This window comes from Mus caroli, chromosome 1, assembly GCF_900094665.2.
Source record: "Mus caroli chromosome 1, CAROLI_EIJ_v1.1, whole genome shotgun sequence".
Classification (NCBI taxonomy): domain Eukaryota; kingdom Metazoa; phylum Chordata; class Mammalia; order Rodentia; family Muridae; genus Mus; species Mus caroli.
The window spans coordinates 58,045,058-58,065,701 of NC_034570.1; the positions used below are offsets into that span (position 1 = coordinate 58,045,058).

The window sequence follows — 20,644 nt, forward strand, 5'->3', positions numbered from 1 at the left end:
ACGTGTAGTGGCTTGTTCAGCCATGGAGAGGCGGCCTCAGTTTCCCCTCGGACTGCTGACTTTCATGTTCTTGTTGAAGCTTCATTAGCCTCAGTGCTTAAGAGTCAGGAAACATGTATCTGAGCAGGTCACTACCCTAGTGAGAAGGTGGTCATGTAAGACAGGAAACACACAATATCCACCTAAAAGGCAGAGTGGGTTAGAATTCAGCTCTGCTCCCAAGCACAGGGCTGCACCTGCCCCATGCTGGGGGCACCAGTTCCAATGCCCTCAAAGGAATGCTGAGAGCTCTCACTGATCCATGCCAGGAAGTACTGATGGCCCAGCCGTCTAGCCTGATGTAATAGGTGTTAGCTTTGTGAAGCACAAGCATTGCCAGCCTGTTCTTAAGACTAAAGAGGTGATGCAGCTATATGGTCTACTTCCTTTCTTCAAACCCCAAAGCATACTTGATTCAATAACTGCATTTTTACAGTTGCTTTAGAAATGGAAATGCCTCAAGAAAAGAAATCTATTTCCTCAGAGCGTACAAAGGGAACTCAGAAGTGTGTACTGATGGTCACCTGTCACTGGGACTAACCACAATCACCCAAGACTTCAAAGGCCCCCACCTTGAGCTTCCTTGATCAGAAATACAGTGAGGCCATATTATCATATCCAAGTAATGGACAAAGACAAATAGGGCCAGGCACAAAACTGCTCAGAACTCCTTTGGGACTTTTCGATTCACACACTGCTAAGTCAGCTAGGAACAATCTACAACACACATTTAAGAAGTTGTTATTCTGGTAATTTGTTACCAACAATGGCTAAACCTTCCAATTACCAACACTCTTCCCATCAGAATATAAAACTTGTCTAACAACAAACGAATGTTTTGACTTTTGGTGGTTCCATATGAGCAAGTGGTACATCTTTTTAATATATAATATTTAGGAGTAATTAACAACTGGAACTCTTAATACAGACAACAGAAATAACAGTGTACCTGCTCTGTGGTGTCCTCTAAAGGTGAGATTTGTTTCTTGCTCGCTGAATGCAACTAATGGCCAGCTGGTTTTCTGCTGGCCTACGGGGCACACCACAGTCTCGACATCCACCTAGCAGAATGTGAGTCTACCTACCGATTCTGAAGCCCTGTTAAGCAGAAGTGATTTCACAGAGCCTGGTCTTAACAGTGGAAAGGGTCTGCATCTCCATCAGGCTCTTCCTGTCACACTTCCAAAAGGGCACAGGGACATCGCAAGGATGGAAAACCAGCAGTGGCCATAAGTGTCAAGTAAAAATGAGTCACCTTTGATCACTATTTCTGTGTACAGTCACCCGACATGCTCAGAGTTTTCTCAATAAAACTGTTCCATCCCAGGGGGAATGAGCTGTCTCTTCAAGGGGCCCCAATTTCCACAGCCTTTCTCAACCGTTTAAAGTGGCTATCCTTGGAGCATGACTTCACATCTCAAGAATCCTCTCACACTTCCAGTGAGAATTTCAGTCATGATGAAATGGAAACTTCTACTTGAACAGGTGATGTCAACAGCAATTATACATTTTACTTAAAAACAAACAAAAACCACCCTTTTTAAGAATCCCAGATAAAACCTTCAGATTTATTTTGCTTCGTATCTGGTCACCTGCCGTAAGTGATCAAGTTGTGTAAAACATGCATTATAATTTTTTTTGTGGCTGCAACAACATACTGTCCTTAAGCCTAAGATATGTGCTGTGCACATCAGAGGAACAAAACCTATAATGCTAAGTCAGCAGGGTCCAGAGGCCTTCCTTTATTACTTGGTAGGGAACAAAACCACCGGGAAAATCCTATTATGTTTTGGTTCACTTTATTTTGTACTTTGTGCACTGTGAATCAACAAGCCTTACAAAAGAATCCTGTCCGTTTAAGAGAGAAAGTGGTACTACCCTGGAGACGTTCGAGCTGCTGCTTTGTTAGTGACTTGGTAATTTTAATGTTTGTGCAGATTCTCCTGGTGCCTCTATCAAATACCAGTGTGTAATGTTTTGCCAGGTTTTTTTTTTTTATTTTCCATAAGAAGGCCCAATCTATCATTTATGTGATTGGTCTTTAAATGCCTTATTTCTTTTAAACTACACTCATAAGGCACACAGAGAAAGGAAAGACTTCAAGAGCCTAATGCATTTTTTCAGAGCTAAAGGGTTTAGTGGAGAAAGCAGGATAAGGGGAGGCAGGTGCCAGACATTGTGTAGAATTCGCACTTATGCTCCATTAATTGCCAGCATATCTTCCTCTCTCCTTTCCTCCCCTCCCCCACTAAATCCCTCTGGAAAACAGCAGAGCAGCAGGCCCAGACTGGTACCCAGCAGCAACACCAGGAGCAGAAGTAGCCAATTACCCTCCAGAATACAAAGGGGGAGGGGGAGAAGAAATGATGCAGTTACCTAGCAACCAGAAGGAGCAGAAACAGCTGTGTAGCAGGCCCAGGCTGGTACCCAGGCAGAAGCAGGATAGCCAATTAGCACACTGTATTTAATGCTGATGTGGTTTCCTAGTAACAAGCTGTACAAGTCTGTGTGTTGAATTCTCTCCCCCACCCCACGTTTTCCTCAATCATGCACAGTATTACTATTTGCCCTAATTACTGTTTCTCCTCTGCTTCAAGCAACCATTATTTTGTCCCCAGAGAAATTGGAAGAACTCAGAAAAAAAAAAAAAAAAAACTTCTGTAATGACAGTATTTAGTTTCAAAATCAGTTTAGCTATAAGCCTTGAAACGCTAAACAACAACAACAAAGAATGAAGAAAGAGAAAAGCCAGCAATTCTCCCTCTGCCTAACTGTCAGAACCTAGGAAACCTTTTCTACATGCAAGTGTTTGCATACAAGTGGAATAAAGGTGTTTACAGTATGTGCCAGCATTTGCCTTTCTCTGCATCTTCAAATAGGTCGGATCCTCTCTGTACTTGAATTTATTCATATTGATTTTCTGATGCTCTCCTGAACACTAGGAACATAAAATGTCTTATTACCTGTATCATAGAAGGGAGATGTATCTTTTGTTGCTCTTTCTAAAATACCAATACTAGTTTCAACAGGCTCATGAGCAATTGCGAATTCAATATGAGCAATCATTATTTCCTTCCTACAGGTCGAGTGGAGTGAGGGATGCTGTGTATCCCACTGTAGGGAAGTGGAGTGAGGGATGCTGTGTATCCCACTGTAGGGAGCTCCTACTTCCATGTTATCAGTTCATAACCAAGCAATGAATCCCACTGAGGTGACATGGAACTCCGTGAACATACAAATACAGAAAAACTTTTAACATGACTTCTCTACAGTTATTCTAAAATATATTTCCTGTTATACTTGATGTTGATATTCAGTGGAACATATACCAGGGGGAGCCTTTCCCTTATATTCTATCCGCCATCAAACATTGGACAGTTCTCCTTTTCTCAGGGTGCCTGTCAGAATTCTAGGATCTTTCCCCTTTGACATGATGTAGATTTAAGAACAATGCATAGTCTTTCTTTCAGACTCCCTTGATATGGAAACGAGGGCTCCAAAGGATGGTGTTAGAAAGAATAGCACCCCTAACTAGACAATTTCCCATATGGAGGGGAGATCACCTTTTTGGATGCAACAAAAAGACTGAAATCCTTTATGATCTTTAGTGCATCTGGTGAAATAGGTGAACTGTTTTGTCGCAATACGCCTGGGAATTTTGAAACATAAGTTCCTGCGAACAGAATGCACCTCTTCCCTGATTTCCATATATTTAGTGTTCATCATGGATACACTGTAAAGGCAGAAACAACAAAAGAAACCAGAGTATCTGTTATGATGCTAAGGGACTTGTTCATAACATAAAAGAGGTTCAAATTATAAATGCATTTTAATTTGTGAACACAAACAGAAGAGATCTTACCTGAGTGCAGATACAATCTTAGAGGAGAGAAAGGGGAAGACACGGGTCAGAAGAGATGAGGGACTTCCAAAGAGGTTTGGCCTAGGACAAGACTGTATCTAGGCTCTGTAAGGAACTTTCAGTGGGTTATTTCTTAATCTCCATCTCCGTTTGCCGTATGCATCATAAGCTCTGAAGGCAATAGCATTGAGTGCTTGGGAGCAGCAACATTGTACCAAGGGAGGCTAACCCCAGCTTTGCCTCGGCGAATAACGAACACGGTAAAAGCTGCTGCTGTTTGATTATTTTAATGGTCATGTCTCCACTAACATTTAGTATGATAATTGTCATGCCAATATATTATCTGTACACAAAACTGGAGAGAAGCTACTCTTAGGAAAAGACAGAGAACCCAGAGAGAAGAATGGTGAAGAATGGAGTCAATTTGAATATATCCATCCATCATGTCTCCCAAGTGACTGAGCGACTCTTCATATTCTATAATCTCCTATAACTGAGAATTTTAAAAATTAAAAGAAGAAATTGCCTTTTTGTTCTCAGTTATATGTAAGCCACCAGTCAACCTTATTTACTGCTTCTGGATCCTAATTTACAGAAGGCTAGAAAGAGAACTGGAGGAGGGGACTAAGGGCTTTGTCTCAGGTATTTGGGTAGGGAGTGCAGAAGAAAGGAATTGAGACTTGAGGAAACCAGACTTCCCGGGGCCTTCAGTATGCACCCATTAGGAACTGTCTAGATGAGAAGGGTCAAGCTTTCTATGAGTCTAGTCAGCATGGAAGCCCAGATTCCCAAGCAATCCCACAGGCTCCTCAGAACGCCTTTCTATGAAAAGTTGGTTTCCCAGTGATGTCCTGTCAAGGCTTCAGCTTTACTTCCACTAGACTCACATTGACTAAATAGAATGAAACAAACCAGACCCAGACAAGCACTGCATGTTTTCTCTCATGTGTGGAACCTAGACTTAAGTCTGAACACATATATGACATGAAAGCAGAGAAAGAGGTAAGCAGGGGAGGAGTCTAAAGAAGGAATGGTTGGACAACACAGGGTAATCAGGAGAATGAAGAGGTCACTCGTGTACAATCTAGTTTACTTATTCACACAGACATGCACACACTCAGAGACATGAACAAAGAAGGCAACATATGGGTATACGAATTAGACAAGTGAGGGGACAGGAAGGGGGTGAGGAAAGGGAAGGGGTCAACTACAATGACACACACACACACACACACACACACACACACACACACACCTTCCCTCTAAAACAACAACAATAAAAACCAAACAATCAACTTTTCATCCGCCTCAGTCAGCTCAATGCTTGTTCTGCAACCTTGAGGTTCTGAGTTCCATGCCAGTACCCACAGAAAAAGCTGGCTGTGATGGGGTACACTTGACCTGCCAGCACTGGGGTAGAAAAGACAGGAAGATGAGGCCTGCAGCCTAGCCAGCCTGGTCTAATCAGCCCGCCTCAGCTCACAGTGAGAGATCCTGTCTTAAAAACAAGGTTGAAAGCTTCCCGAGGTTGTCCTTTGGCCTCCACACATGTGTGTACAGAACATGTGCACACACATTCCCCCAAAGACACGCTGTTTTACAAGAATCCTTTCATCTGTCATCTTTTCATTTTCAGGAAAAGGCCAAGGTCCAAGTTATTTGTTGTTATTCTCTAATTGTTTTTAAGGCTCAACTCTTTTTCCTAATTCAAACACAATCACTTCATTATTGCTCAACTTCAGGAGATCAGGAGACTTATAAAATCTATTGCCTACTGCCAGCAAGGTCCCTTAAGAGCCCCTTACTCCCTTAACTTCTGCTCCTTACAGCACACCACTTCACTTGCTGACATCTTCAGAGGAGGGCTATGATCATATGGTCTTCCTATGCTTCCTATAACAAAACTTACCCTGCTGCCATCCAGGCTCTATACTCTACCATGAGAAAAGGGTCCCAATTCAACATTGTTAGGAAATTGCATTTTAGGCTTCTGTTCTAGAAGAGACACATTCTCAGAGATGAGAGTAAGGAAGAACTTCTAGTCAAGCAATAAAATACTGATTAATTTCATGTTTCTCTCTTTTTGGTTCCTTTATTTTAACATACTTATTTACTGTGTGAACACCAATTATCCATTAAAAGGACATCTGCAATAGGCATCCCACAAAACCTGTATTTATTACATTATACTATAAGTATAATGATAAAATTAATGTGTTTATTGTGTATATGCTGAGTTTAAACCATTCTACCCAACATGTGTTTACATAAATTTATCTTCATAAATGTTTAGAGACTTCATATTACTAGATTATCATGTGGTGAAGTCTAGATTTCTCAGAATCATAAAATTCTCCCATTAACTGTCTCCTATCACCTCATTTCATATATCTTCGTTTCTAGCTCCAAGTCTACTAAATGCAGACTATTAAACTCTCCCCCCTTGTAAACTCAGCCTTTAACCCCTATTCTGCTTCCCATCCCATAATAGAGGCCTAAATGACTTTCTGCCTCAACACATGGATAAATGTCATTAGCAGCCATGTGTCTTAGCAACTTAAAGGCCCCTTTAATGTCTTTAAATTGTCCGTATTTCAGTGGCTATTGTATAAATTCAAAGGAATCCTGTCTACAGCAGGAGGCAGTTGAAAGTGGGCCAATAGGCCCCCTGCAGATTGATGCTGAGGTATTTAATTTTATCCTGCTGATATGCCTGACCTTGAATTAGATCTTCTATTTATATAAATTAGTGTATTATAACATTCCTGTCATTTAAAAGCATGAAGAGCATCACTAAACATCCCATGCAAAAAGGGAAAAGTGACTTTTTAACTCGAATCTTCCATGCTGCCTCTTCCTATTGATAAAGCCCTTGCCCATTCAATGCCAATTCCTCCCAAAGATTCCTCAGAATGGCCTTCCCTGTTCTCTGATGGTGACTAGGTGGCACCGTGCCTACACCTGTGGGCAAAGTGACAGTTAGACTTGATTCTCAACTTCATGGGATTTAGCATTGTCTCAAGGTTGGAAAACCTCTTAGTGTGCTGGTAGAGGGAATTTCCTAGATGTTTAACAGATGGGAAGACCTAAACATGGCCAGCACCACTCCATGAGCCAGGAGTGTTAGGCTGAAAAGAAAGGAGAAAGTATGAGTCCCAAAATGCATTTCTCTGCACTGCCTAACTGCAGTCACAGTATGATCAGCCATCTTGCCTGCCTGCTGCCATTTTGCCTCTTGTGTTGAGAGGCTATCCCTGAAACTAGCAACCACAGCAAACTCTTTCCTCCTTAAACTGTCAGGTGTTTAGTCACAGCAACAAGGACAGCAGGTACTGTCAGCACTTCATACCCACTTGAGGGACAGCTGAGGAACAAACAGAGGAAGCAAGGCAACTGTTGCCCTGAATGAAAACCCACAGGCCAGGAGAGCAGCGTCCCACTGTGATTCTGCCCGTGGGAGGATCTCATAGCCTACACTGTCAGTTTACCTTTCTAGACCTCAGTTTCCCCTCTGTGTGTGATGCTTTTTGCCCTTTTTACTCCACAGGGATAGTGATTAATTCCTATTGTTTTAACAAACAAACTGCAATATCCTCAAACATGTCTCCTCTTAATCCTAAAAACGAAGATGGCAATGATCATAATGACAGTAGCTAGCTTTGCTATTTCCTCGTCCTGAGTCCCAGGTGTCTAAAGAGAAGAAGTATATGTAAGGTGGCCCTAACTCCTTTAACAATTTTTAAAGGTATTTTCCTTGTTCACCTGTATTCAGACTATGTTACGGATAGATTATGAAGAAAATCTTACTTCCCCTTGTCATTAGAGCACGGAAGTTAGAAACTGAGACCTGAGCACTGTTTCTTGATTCCATTCCTTGCCCAATCATCTGTGAGCTGTGTGATGCTGAGAAAATGATCTGACTACTCTGAATATTTCATTTCTTCATATGTAAATCAAGACAATACTCATTTAACATGGGAACTGGAAGGATCAGGATTGCATTTATAAAAGGTGCTTGTGAACAAGGCCTGGCGCACAGTGGTACTTTTAAGGTGTCTGTTGAACAAGTAAATAAACAAATTATGTTCAAGTTTTAAAGAACTTTCACTATGTGTAATTTATGTATATTATATGTATATTAAAATTACTTCTGTTTATCTCCCAAACATCCACAATTGTCCCTTTGTTTGAAATATCTATCGCCTCTTAACTTCAATTAAAACTGCCCCAAAGCAGGCTGAAGTGTTAAAGCCAACTTCACTCTTGTGTTCCCTTAGCTGCAAAGCATCCTGTTACACCCCTCAATGCAAAACCTATCTCCTTCTGTACATTAAATACCTCCCCTCCCTTCCAGCACTCCCATCCCACAGAAAGAATTCTCCAAGGAGCACCCAAGAGAGCAGGGCCCCTTCATATCTGCCAATGAGTGACCCGGAAACCAAGATTTATTTGCTGATCTCTGTGTTGATTTTGTCTACACAAGTCCACTCTGAACACTCTGAACTCGGACATGCCTTTCTGTGAATCTCCAAACAAGAAATGCCATCTCATGGACACAGAACTCTTCCGCCAAAGTCGTTTCTTCTGAGAAGTGACCAGGGAGAAATGGGAAAAACAGCTTTGTCTCTGCGCATAAGACTACTCACATCTTACAGATTGTGTGCTGCTGAAAATGAACATTCTGGGGTGATTTTCTTAAACACTGGGAGTAGAGGTCCCTGGTATTCCAATGTAAGGGTAATTCAGCTAGCTGTAGACAGGATAGGAAAACTAGGACCACAAAGAGTCAATGACTGAGAAAGAATATCACATATATCAGAAAAGGGAGTGTCAAAGGCGTACAATGTCATGACTGCTGAAAAGCTGAATTAACTACATGCCGTCATGTACACACACTCTTCCAAGATCCTTCTAAATGTCCCTGTCACCCCATTCCCTGTCTCAACTTCTTGCCCCTCAACCCTGGATCCCATCTCTAACTTCTCTTCCTTTAGAAAACAGTATTTAGGCCCAATTTACCAACTTGAACATCATCTGTTACAAAAAACAACCCCCCCCCCAAATAAAACAAAAAAAGAACAAAACCAAAAAAAATCCCCCACATATCTCATTGCTTGATATGCTTTGGGCCAAAAACTTTGCGGAATTCAGCATTTTCAAAAACAGCCAAAGAAGAAGAAGAAGAAAAGAAGAATGAGTGTCTTTCCAGCCCACTAAATCTCATCTATATAAAGACTCAACGAGTAACATTTAAGACATTCCTGAATGTGAGCAAATCCACATCGCCAACAATGTATTGTCTTTATGTGGAGAAGACAGAGGCCCACAGGTTTTATTTTATTTCATTTCATTTGGCAATTATGTCTCCTCATATTACCATATAATTATATAACTATATGTATATATATATATGTATATATGTGTGTATATATACATATACACACACATTCACACACATTCACACACATATTTATATAAATATGAACTCTAGAGAACAAGAGGCCAGTATCTCTCCTTTCTCTGGGATTCTTTCCTTAAGGTCTTTTTCTATCCCCAAACACCATAAAAATAAGATATATTTCCACTGACTTGGAGTGAATCTTATCTTTGAATAGTTTGCCTGGATCCATTCATAGGCCATTTTTAAACTTCATTTCGATGTTCGGCTGGCGCTCTCCCCTCTACACTCCTTCTATCAGCAAGCAGACTCTCCCACCCCAGATCCCACTGCCGTCTACCCATGCCCTTAAGCTTTCTCCAGCCCATTCCCTTTATATGTAGGCACTTAATCTGATTTTACCCTTCATGCTTTTTTCATTACTTAGTTCATCCACAGCACATAAATTAGCGCCTTTGTTTTCAGTTCCCCATGTGCCCCATTCACACCAATTCCAAATAAATACTTGATTCCCATCCATTTAATCCAAATTAATTCATATTCCCTCTCCCATCCTCCATCCCTACTCCTGCCCCACTTCTCATGCATTTCTCTTTCTTACAGCATTGGCTCCTCTTCTTTTACCATGCTTGTCTTCCAGGACAGTGTAGATCTAGAAGACTCTTGTAGGATGGATAGTGACTGCTTCTCTTGCTATCTTAGGAGAGCCTTGTTCTACATCTCTGCCAATTTCCATAGGCTAGAGCCTGCAAGGTCAGTTTAACTCTGCACCCTGGCATCCACAAGCATCATCCCTCCCCAGAGACACATCAGCCAACTGGAGTAAGATAAGAAAACTCACTTGACTATGAACGTACTTCTTCTAAATGCTTGGGTGCAGTAACGTCAGAGACATTGTATTTTCTGGTCTTGGAGTAACCATGATGAAGCATAAGACTCGGTTCAAACACAAATTACTTTTGTCTCATGAACACCTTACATACATAGCCTGAAAGCAATATTTTATAATAATTTTTGATTTACCTGCATTTTGACTGTTCTTTGTGTAAATAGTCAGGTGTGGAACTGTCTACTTGTGGTGTCAAATGGGGATCTCAAATAAGTTTGCAGAGGGCCAGCAGAGATGACTGCTAGGTCCGTGTTTACCATGGAAGCATGAGGATCTGAGTTCTGATCTTCAGCAAGCACATAAAAGAATGCATGAGATGATTCTGAATGATAGTCTGCCATCCTCAGATGGTGCCTTGTCCTCATGAGAGACCTTCCTCCAGCAGCAGACTGGAGAGGATGCAGAGACACACAGCTAATAATTATGGGGAGAGAATCTAAATCAGAGGTCTCCACGGGCTCCATTCTCTCAAAGCTCGGGGAACTCAGAGAAAAGCGGGGAGAAAAAATTACAAAGGTCAGAGGGGATGGAAGACCCCAAAATCTTACTTTCCATGATTCAGTGGGAACATGGCCCACTGAATCAACTAAAGAGGGCTCATACGGACTCACAGAGACTGCATGGGTCTGCATCAGGCCCTCTGCATATAAATTATGGCTGTTAGCTTGGTGTTTCTGTGGGACTCCAAACAGTGGGAGTCGGGGTATCTCTGGTTCTTTTGCCTGTTCTTGGAATTCTTTTCCTCCTATTGGATTGCCTTGTATAGTCTCCATATGGAGGCTTTTTCCTTGTCTTATTGTACCTTGTCTTGTTGTGTTTAGTTGTTGTCTCCAAGAGGCCTGCTCCTTTCTGAAGGGAAATGGTAGGGATGGGGGAGCAGATTTAGGGGAGGGAGAGGTGGAAGGAGAGTTGGAAGGAATCGAAATTTAGGATGTACTGTATGAGAAAAGAGTCTATGTTCAATAAGTAAGTAGATAAATAAGGAATGAAGTAGGCAAATAAGTAAATAATGAATAAGTAAATGAATGGATGGATAGATGAATAAATAAACACATAAATACCAACTATGGCAGAGTATGTCTATAAGCCTAAAGCTGGAGAAGTGGAGCCAGGAGGATCCTAAACACTCACTGTGCCAGAGAGCCTAGCCAATCAGTGAGCTTCATGTTCAGTATAAGAGCATTTCTCACAAACTAAGATGGGAAAGAGATTGAGGGAGGCACTGAATATTGACTTCTGGCATCCATGTGTGTGCGCACATACCCAGAACTCTCATAAACACACTAAAAAGGAGTGTTAAGAGTTTGGAACATTTTGGGTTTGTGGTCAAGGATATTCAACCTTTCTCTAGGTCTAGCCAACCGACTCATCTCTAGATCTCAAGTTTGCATAAAGTTGTCTCACTCAGTTATTGCTAACCAGTGTCAACATCAAGAATAACAACCCAAACCACCCCAGCAGTAATAATAACAAAACAACTCCACTACTACTGTTAATGAGCTCGTATGACCTGCCAAGAGAACTGCTTATTCAACCTTGGAAACTATCTGTTATGTGGACACAATTATCTTTCTTTATAGATGAGAAGACTGAAGCTCAGAGGAACTAATTTATGTGAGTCATAAGTCTAGTAGGGGACAGAATACAAACCCAAGTGGACTTGGTTATAGCGCCTGGCTCTTAACTGCTACTCAATACTGCCTTTCTCATAATACACACTGACAAGGCCAGTTGGTAAATTCTGTTGAGAGGGATCTTGGCACTTGTATTCATCACAAAGCAAGTAGTTGCTGGAGCTGTGCATATCAAGCTCCACCTTGGTACATACTCTTAGTAGACAGTTTCAAAGAACAAAGGCCCAAATAACACACCAGTCACCACAGTTACCATCTGGATCTCTCTGTTGGGGTAAAAGGTGGAAAGAAGAAAATGCTCTGGAATTTTACCTACCACTCCCCAAATCTCTGTTCCTCAGAGCTACTGAGCTCCTACACAAGAGGGAATCTGTTTAGTGTCAAAAGTTCAGAAAGGGATCTATCTACTGCCATGTCTTTCACAACCCAGCACATCTCAACATTCTTGCTTAATTTTGCCTTCTCTGGTTTCCTTAGTGCGCAGGAGGAGTGAGTTGTGTATCATCGTCTGCAGGTACTGTAGCATCTTTGACTCAACAAAGAAAGAAAGAAAAATTAAAAGTTTAGAACAATATCAAAGGAGAGGGCAGATAACACAAGGAAGCATTGACTTTGGTGTGTCAAACTGAAGAACTTGAGCTCAGATTCAGATAGGAATCTGAAGATGGGCCAGGAGATGCAAAAGCTGTGCTAGGGAGACCATTGCCCAAACCTAGCAGGAGTCACATAGCGCTTTCAGCTCAGTCCTAGGGGTGAATGCCTAAGTCAGGACATAGGAAGCAATGTAAGCTCTCTTCATTGCACAGAAGTACCCCCGATGCTTAAACCTGTGGCATCTGCTCACACAGGATTCATTTTCCCTCAGGAAAACTGTTCACCATCTCACAAAGACATCGCAGGGTCCACCCAAACATCAGAGCTGAAAGAGGCCTTCAGAGTTAGTCAGTGTCAGAGCTGGAAACAGAACCCAGGTTGTCTGTCTTATTAGTCAAGGCAACTTCCTTGGTGACACAGAGTACAACACCCACCACCACCATGTCAATATGGTGGCCCCATGCCCCATCCCAAACCCAGGTTGGATGGCTTGGTTGTGGTTTTAGGCAGGGTCTCACTATGTAACCCTGACTGACTGGTACTCACTTAAGTATATAAGACTGGCCTAAAACTCATAGAGATATAGCCACTTGTTTCTGCCTTCCAAGTCCTAGGACTGAAAGGCCTGCACTATCATATCTGACCCCTCACAGGCCATCACCCACTTACCCAGAGCACACTCATTCTCTCTAATACCGCTGGGGAGTCTCCGTACACAGTATACAAGAACCATACAAGTGATACACTGTCATCGACTCACTTAAAAACCACCAATCCCAGTAATTGCTCCTAGTGGCACATTAGCCGACCAAGAAGAAACATCACCCCAAGCTCTAACCCCAGAGCTGAAAACAAAGACAGTCTCAAGCAAAATGACAATTTCCTTCTTTGCTGTGTGAACCCCTCACTCCCAAATAGTCCCACTGCCCTAAAGACCAGTATGATTCCTTGGGATCAGCACAGAAATTCTGAGTGAAATATACAGTCCCCCAGTCACCCTTCCCCACCCATCCTTCCTCCCCACCCCACCCCAGACACACATAGAGCAATATAATCACTTTAGCAACTTCTTCTCGGTAACAAGCTCATTAAAAAGCAATTCTGCCATCTCCCCATAAAGCACGCGCCAGAGAACAATGCAAAAGAGGAGATGCCAATTAATTATAGAATGATCACATCTAATGAACTCTGAAACCCTCCTGCTGTTGGTGACTTTGATAAAAAATCAGGGATGCCGGGGAAAAGATTGAACAGGGACACCCTGGCTACCTTGTTTAACTGTGAATGCTTTGAAATGTAGCCCTTCAACTTGTACTGTTGATCAAACCTGTAGAGACACACTCACAAAACTATGGCAAATGCCAGTGTAGAGGGACTGGGGAATGCCACATAGGTCTGTGAGTCCTACCACTGCACACCCCCCCCCCCCTTCACTTTCCATTAGACTGGTTCTCTGCTGGGGTTGGCTTTGCCTCTGAAACTAGCTCTCTCCTCAGCCAAGCAATGACAAATCCATGTCCTGTGCTGGAACTTAGGGTCAGAAGTGAGTCACTCCATTTCCCTCCTGCCTCTCTGTACCCTCGAGTGAGCATGAAAATAACTTCTTATAAGAGAAGCCCATCCCGCCACAAAGGGAACACCCAAAAGAGGAAGAAACGACCTGCGGCCAACTTGTACCACTACCTGTGTGAGTCCTCTGGTGGGCCTTTAAGTGGGAGCTTTTTGTATAAACTTTCCGGCACCCGTTAAACTGACAGCGATGGACCCTCTTCTTGTTTTCAGGGCATGTGTCAGCCCCTCCCCCTCCTTGCTCACTGTCGCTCTGTCCACTCTTAACTGCTCCAGCTGGTGTCACGGCTGCTGCCGCCGCCACCCCTCCCACCTTCACTGAGCTGAGGGAAGCCTTCTTGGCCACCAGTTTCAACGTCACTGTGCCATCCACGGCTGAGAGAGTCTGTGAGGTTTTGACCAGATGGCGGCTGAGCTCAGGGGATGAGGGGGGCGTTAATGAGGTCACTGCGTTGAGCTGGGCCTGGTTGACGGCTGTGTAGCTGTCTAAAGAAGAGCTGGTTGGCTGGAGGCTGAGGCAGGTCTCAGATAGCAACTTGTCCCGAGAGAGCAAAATGTCCACTGCGGAGCTCTTCTCGCAGATGGTGGCTTCCACTGGGAGCAGCAGGGGGTCTAGGCGCCGGAAGCTCTCCTCAATGCACGGGGGAGGAGAAGCGTGGAGGAAGCAGTCCAAGTCCTCACCAAAGGTCTCCGAGATTCGCCGGGGTTCTGTCTGGAGGTAGCGTTCCAACTCAAGGCATGTCTGTGAAGGAAGGAAGGAGAGAAGTAACCATCAGAGGTAAAGGACACCAGGACGCCATGCATGTATTGACTGGCAAACTAGGAAGACAGAGAAGATGTTCATGCCTAGTGTCTGAAATGATCTTCTTGCCTATGAACCTGATGCTTTGGTATTTACTCTTTGAGTATTTCTGAAGAGTTCAGCAGGGCCACATGGAATGACTTTAACCACTGTTGCAGAGAGAGACCCAGGGTCCCAGAACTACTTTACACTTTGCAAAATCCATAGAACCCCAACATCTAAATCCTGATCTCTTTCCATTCTTACCAGTCCAGCAGGTAAGACACTGCAAACATTCCTAGGATTCCATGGAAGCAAGATGCAAATAGAAGGAAAGACTGCTCATGGCCTCATTTCAATCCTCAAAACATACTTGGGTAAGTCACAAAACTAAGTCAACTTTACGAACTGTTCTGCACAGAAAACCAGAGCTAAACAAAGAAGCAACTTGTGAAGCCATCATCCAAGAGCCAGCCCTGCCTTGGGTTGGGCCTGGATTCCATGACTACTACAAGGAATAGATATCATTCTACAGAATGTCTATTATACAATCCTTGAGACTAAGACAAAACCCCTATTATCCATATAGTACACCATAACAAATGCAGTTGCTCTCCACTGTGTGGCAGGGGCCATGGATCTCATCATGATTGCTTAGCACCTCTGACTATCCAGTCAAAGTAAGCTCAAAGACAGCAATTATGGCCTATCAAAGGTGCCGGGTGTGGCGGGGCATACTTTTAATCCCAGTACTCAGAAGTCAGAGACAGGCAGATCCTCGGAGTCTCTGGCCAGCCTGACCTAAGGAGTGAGTAAGAGAGCTATAAAAGACGTAAGATTATAAAGCACAGCATAAACCTTTCGCCTGGTAAACAGAGAGGAACCAAAAAAGTTTAGTTTTAGCAAAAGATCTTCGACCAAGTTGCTAAGTAAGTCCTTGCAAAATGGTAAGGACTTGGTCAAAAGTAAGTTTGTGTTGCAAAGTTCCCTCTTTTGCTACTCCAGACAGACTCTTACATAAAATGGCATTGCTAACTTGCACAATCACCTCCCTTCCACCCTCTTCTAAAGGCTTCAAAAAAGAAATGCTAATGGCAATTCAAAATACGACTAGCTCCAGATTTACTGCCTCCACGATGCTTCAAACCCAGCCAGTGTGCTGGCTATAGGAAGTTATTCTGTTCAGAACATATTCTGATGATATACCAAGTCTGTCAAGGATTTTATTTTGGTAACACTTAAGCCAACCAGTTTTTAGTCAGACTTCAGGTAAGTCATTGCATTTCTGAATAAGAACCAGAAATCATAACCAAAAAAATCAGCTTTGGGCTTCACTGCTGGGATTAGCGACATGAGCTAATGAATAGTTTCCATATTCGCTCAACATTCACATTACAAGTATTCATACTACTACTATGCCTGAAGCAAGGCTCGGGAATGTATATGATAAAGATGTGATCATAGATGCACGCAATGTAGGCGCAGAGCAAGCAGTCAGACGCTGAAAGTGGCAAGAATTCACAGAGTGGGGTGAGAGCAAATGCACTCGTAAGTTGTTAAGGGCTCAGTGAGTAAGGAACCCTCCACTGTCTGATATGGCGGCGCCCACCACGGAAGGCTTATTTGAAAACTAAGTTCTGATGCTTTAGTTACCGACTAAATAAATATCTGGCTTGGTTCTTCCAGGCACTTTATATTACAAACAAATAAGCCAATACTGCCACCTTCTTGGGTGTAGAATTTGTAATACCCTTTGCTGGAGCCCTTTCTGAATCCTATGTCTCAACCTTTTGTTCTCCACCTAATTGCTGTGAATTTTATCACCTTCTTTTCACTGTGGAAGCCCTCAGTCAGCACCCTAGTAGATTCACCTCTGTGTTATAAAATTCTAATCTTGAAGCTATTAAGCCCACCCTGCCCCGCCCCCTAAACTATTTCCCACTACATACAGTGCCTGGCACCCAACAGGTACTTGATGTTTATCAAGGATATGATGACTGTGCACTACTGCTGTGGCCATTATATCTCCTCCACTTGTCAAAAGTCAGTTACCCCAGCAACTGCCCCACCCTCCAACACCTAGTGAAGATTAGAAAAACAAAACAAGAACCTGGAATATAACTGTAGAGTCAGTTCCCTTCCTCTTATGTATGTGCCATCAAAATCTATTTACTTCTCTTAGCTCTCCAACACCTTCACTGTTTTTCTGTTATGCTTATTATTTTATAGCTGTTTCAGTAGAGGACTCCATCATTACTGGGCGCAAGTAGAAGGTATGTTAATTTGGAGATTTTTTTTTCTAGATATCTATTACTGTTTCCTGGTTTTATTTCTTCGTGATCAAATGACAGACTTTATGGGTCTCAAGCCCTTTAAATTTACGGAGGTTTCCATTACAGTGCAGAGTATGGCCCATCTTGCTGAGGCAGGCAGTTTTAGAAATGACCACTAAAACATGGCTTTGAATATACAATCAGAATCAAGGATGTTTCTTGCCCTTTTGCCCAAAGAGCACAACCAGAGTTTTGAGAGTCGGCCATGCTCCAGGTAAAAGCCAGCTGAGTCATGGGTTACTGGACGTCCTCGGGGCAGTTCTCTGTCTCCTGTGCAAGGATTAATGTGACACACCTAGTTGCTGTTGTCTGCGGATAGAGCTTTACTATACCCTGTCTATTTATACAGATTTCAATTCAAAGATGTGAAATAAATGGATTGGTATGAGGCTCAGATCCCTTCATATTGTACATTCTGAGAAGCTGGAATATTTTAAATACATTCAGACACTATTATAGAAGGATTTAAAAAATAGCTTTCTCAGTACACCAGGCTTTGCCTCCAAGGAGTCTCTGTGCTAGGAACAAGGAAATAACACCACTTCTAAAATCTGGGCTGCTTCAGAAAGGCTGTAATTTGTAGGGTATCTTCCATGACTGTCAGTCAGGAGGTGCAGAAAACCCCATGCAGTTACTATGAGGGACTTTTTTTTTTTTGTCTTAAGAAAACTAGTCCCTGTAATCTCCATTAAAAATAAATAATAAGTAAGTAGCTTATCAGCAGGAACTAGGACGAAGAGTTTAAAGAATTTCCTGTCAAGAATATAGAAACTAAAGTGCTACAGGTAAAGAGAATGTTATGATGAAATTATATCCAAGACCAAGAGTTCACTTGCAATATCATTTGTAAGTACCTGTAAGACTGCTTTAACCAATGTCTTCAATGTTTAATTTGAAATTGGTGCTACTAGGTGTTCATGGGTTTTAATATTATTAATTCTACACACCCATACAGGTGCATACAGAAAGAAATGTGTTTATATTATGTACAGATATACATACAGGTATCACCTTACTGTCTTAATAAAAAAATCAAAGGTAGAGATACTCTACTTAGCAATGGCACAGAAGCCTTGGTTCCTAAATATGATTATCCATCAAAGAGCAGCAGAATTTACTGGAAAACTACTTGTTCTATGAACTGGGGTAAACACTGTAAGCTAAGCCAAGAAGATCCTATGGACTCGGAAAATAAGGAAATGTAAGGGGTGGCTCAGAAAGGAAGAGGGTGGCGCAAAGACTCTGTGCTGTTAAAGAGATCTTAGTGGACACATCTGGACAAGGAGGGAAAATGTTGTTAATGATAATGAATTATAACCCATCAAATAAAACAAAACCCCGTGCTAAATGAATGTAATAAATGAATGTTTACATACAGGGAAAAGAACAGTTTTTCCTTGTATAAAATTATAATTTATGTGGAAAAAGGTTGACAATAACCTAAAAAACAATCATGAGTCAAACAGCAATGCAATAATGATACAACTAAGACTCATCAATGGAAGCTCAAGTCAAGAGACAAACATGTAAGGACAAGACAAACACCCAACCAGACGGTAAATCCAAAGGCACAAATGGCAACTTCACAGTGGGGAAAGATAGTGGATAGCACCTGACCCACGTGATCATACTTAATATACCAGTGACAACATGCACCCTTTGTGTGATAGGTTCAAAGAGGTACTGCATTGTATGTGGCATTCCTGCCCAAGATGCACCAACACAATCTAATCATGAGGAAACATCAGACAAGCCCAAGTAGAATCCATTACCCGAAACAACTGGCCGGTTACAAATGTCAAGGTCATACACCATAAAGAGGGGCTACAAAGCTGTCACAGACTAAAAGAGATGATGTGACATTTAAATACAATGGCTTCTTAGACCAATCAAACATTGGTAAAATAATGCAATTCGAATGAAGTATGTAAACTAGCTAGTGGTATTTTTCTCAATGATAATTTCCTGGTGATGATAATAATACTATAGTCAGTTACAGGGAAGGGAAAAATGAAATAGAGCAAGCACCAGCAAGCTAGTAATGTCTCCAGGCTATAAATATGAATAGGGTTCACATGTTTCTCTCCATTCCAGTGACAGTCCAGCCACCAAACTCCAAGTCTGGGTCAGCAGGTGTCAGTTTAATGACACAAATTATGCCGATCTGCTATCTCACTTTGCTGAGAGAGGCTTCTCCTGGCTGACCGAGCAACACAACTTAAGGCTTGATCCATCGTATCAACCTGAGAATCTTCCCAAGTGCTAAATGACTCTCGGATATTTATGAGTAGTCACAGATGAGCTCTGTGAAGACTGTGATATCCCAACTCTGAAACGCATGGCTCCCATGCCTAGTCTCCTAGTAAATATCATCTGAAGCTGCCTCCAAAGCTATCACCCTAAAAGCTCCTCTAATAACTTGCTCCATGCTTTCACAGCCCCTTTGCTTGTTGAAACAAGCTTGTTAAAGGTAATAATCCAAGACCTGGCTTTAGCAAAAGAAAGAAAATGCGCTGGTGAACAGGCTCCATGGGTGAAGGCGCTGGTGGCCATTCCTGATGACCTGAGTTTAGAGTGTGATTCCTATCACACACACACACACACACACAATGATAAAACAGTATTTTAAAAAGAAAAGACTTCAAACCTGTTACTGCCATACCCTCTACTTCTATGACAAATTCCAGAAACCAGAGTTGAAGGAGAATAGCAAAATTCCAGTCTTGTAGCAGATAAGCCCATCAAAATTCCCCTCCCATTGGCAGTAAGCAGTTACTGTCCTGGGTTCAAGAGAAATGTAAAATACTTGGTTATATGATGCCAAAATCACCAAATGGCTTTTGTTCGACCCATGCCTAGTGTATCATAAACTATCCCCAAACCTATTAATGCAGAGGGCAAACTGTTCCCATTTCCTCTCCAGACCTCCCTAAAGGGTTTCTCTCACTCATATTTCGTCTTGACTTTCCCCAGGTCCATAGACTTGAAGCAGTCTTTCACCTAACCCCCTACAAATCAGTCTTCACTCACATTTCAGTACAGAGTCGATCTCCCACAGGAAGGCTGGTCTACAAAACACGGCACTGAGAAAATGGCCTGATTGCCAAATGTTGAAAGACACTCTTCCCCAAGCCTGGGCAATGAAACATATCTGCTAAATGCATCTGAGTGCACACACAATGCGGGATGTCTGGATGCTTAAGATTATGATCTTAAAAGCACAAAGTGCTGACTCTAGCCTAGGTTCCTGGTGTCCATCGCCCCACCCCCGAAACCTACTAGGGCATAAAAAGTTTTAATTTTTATTCTGGGTCTCAATTTGAAAATGAGTTGAAGACATAGGTGAAATATTTTTGCTACTACTTAATAACTGTGGCATGACAAGTAAGTACCCTAAAGTCTTTGGATCTATGTATTCAAGATGGCAAGTTAAAAAAAAAAAAAAGAAAAAAAAATAAAAGGAAAAGAAATTGCACTTTGCTAATGGTTATTTTTCTGGAATAATGCAAAGTCAAAGAAATAAAAGGCCAGCAGTCAATATGCAA

The 20,644-nt window shown here is 42.2% G+C and overlaps 1 protein-coding gene across 1 annotated transcript in view; it reads right to left on the reverse strand.

The window, feature by feature from the left end:
* Positions 1 to 20,644, reverse strand: part of Klf7 (Kruppel like factor 7) — an 88,263-nt gene that overhangs the window by 29,596 nt on the left and 38,023 nt on the right. Inside the window, exon 3 of the mRNA XM_021166404.2 lies at positions 14,100 to 14,727. Within this exon, the coding sequence (XP_021022063.1) occupies positions 14,100 to 14,727 (628 nt within the window). The remainder of the gene's footprint in view (positions 1 to 14,099; positions 14,728 to 20,644) is intronic.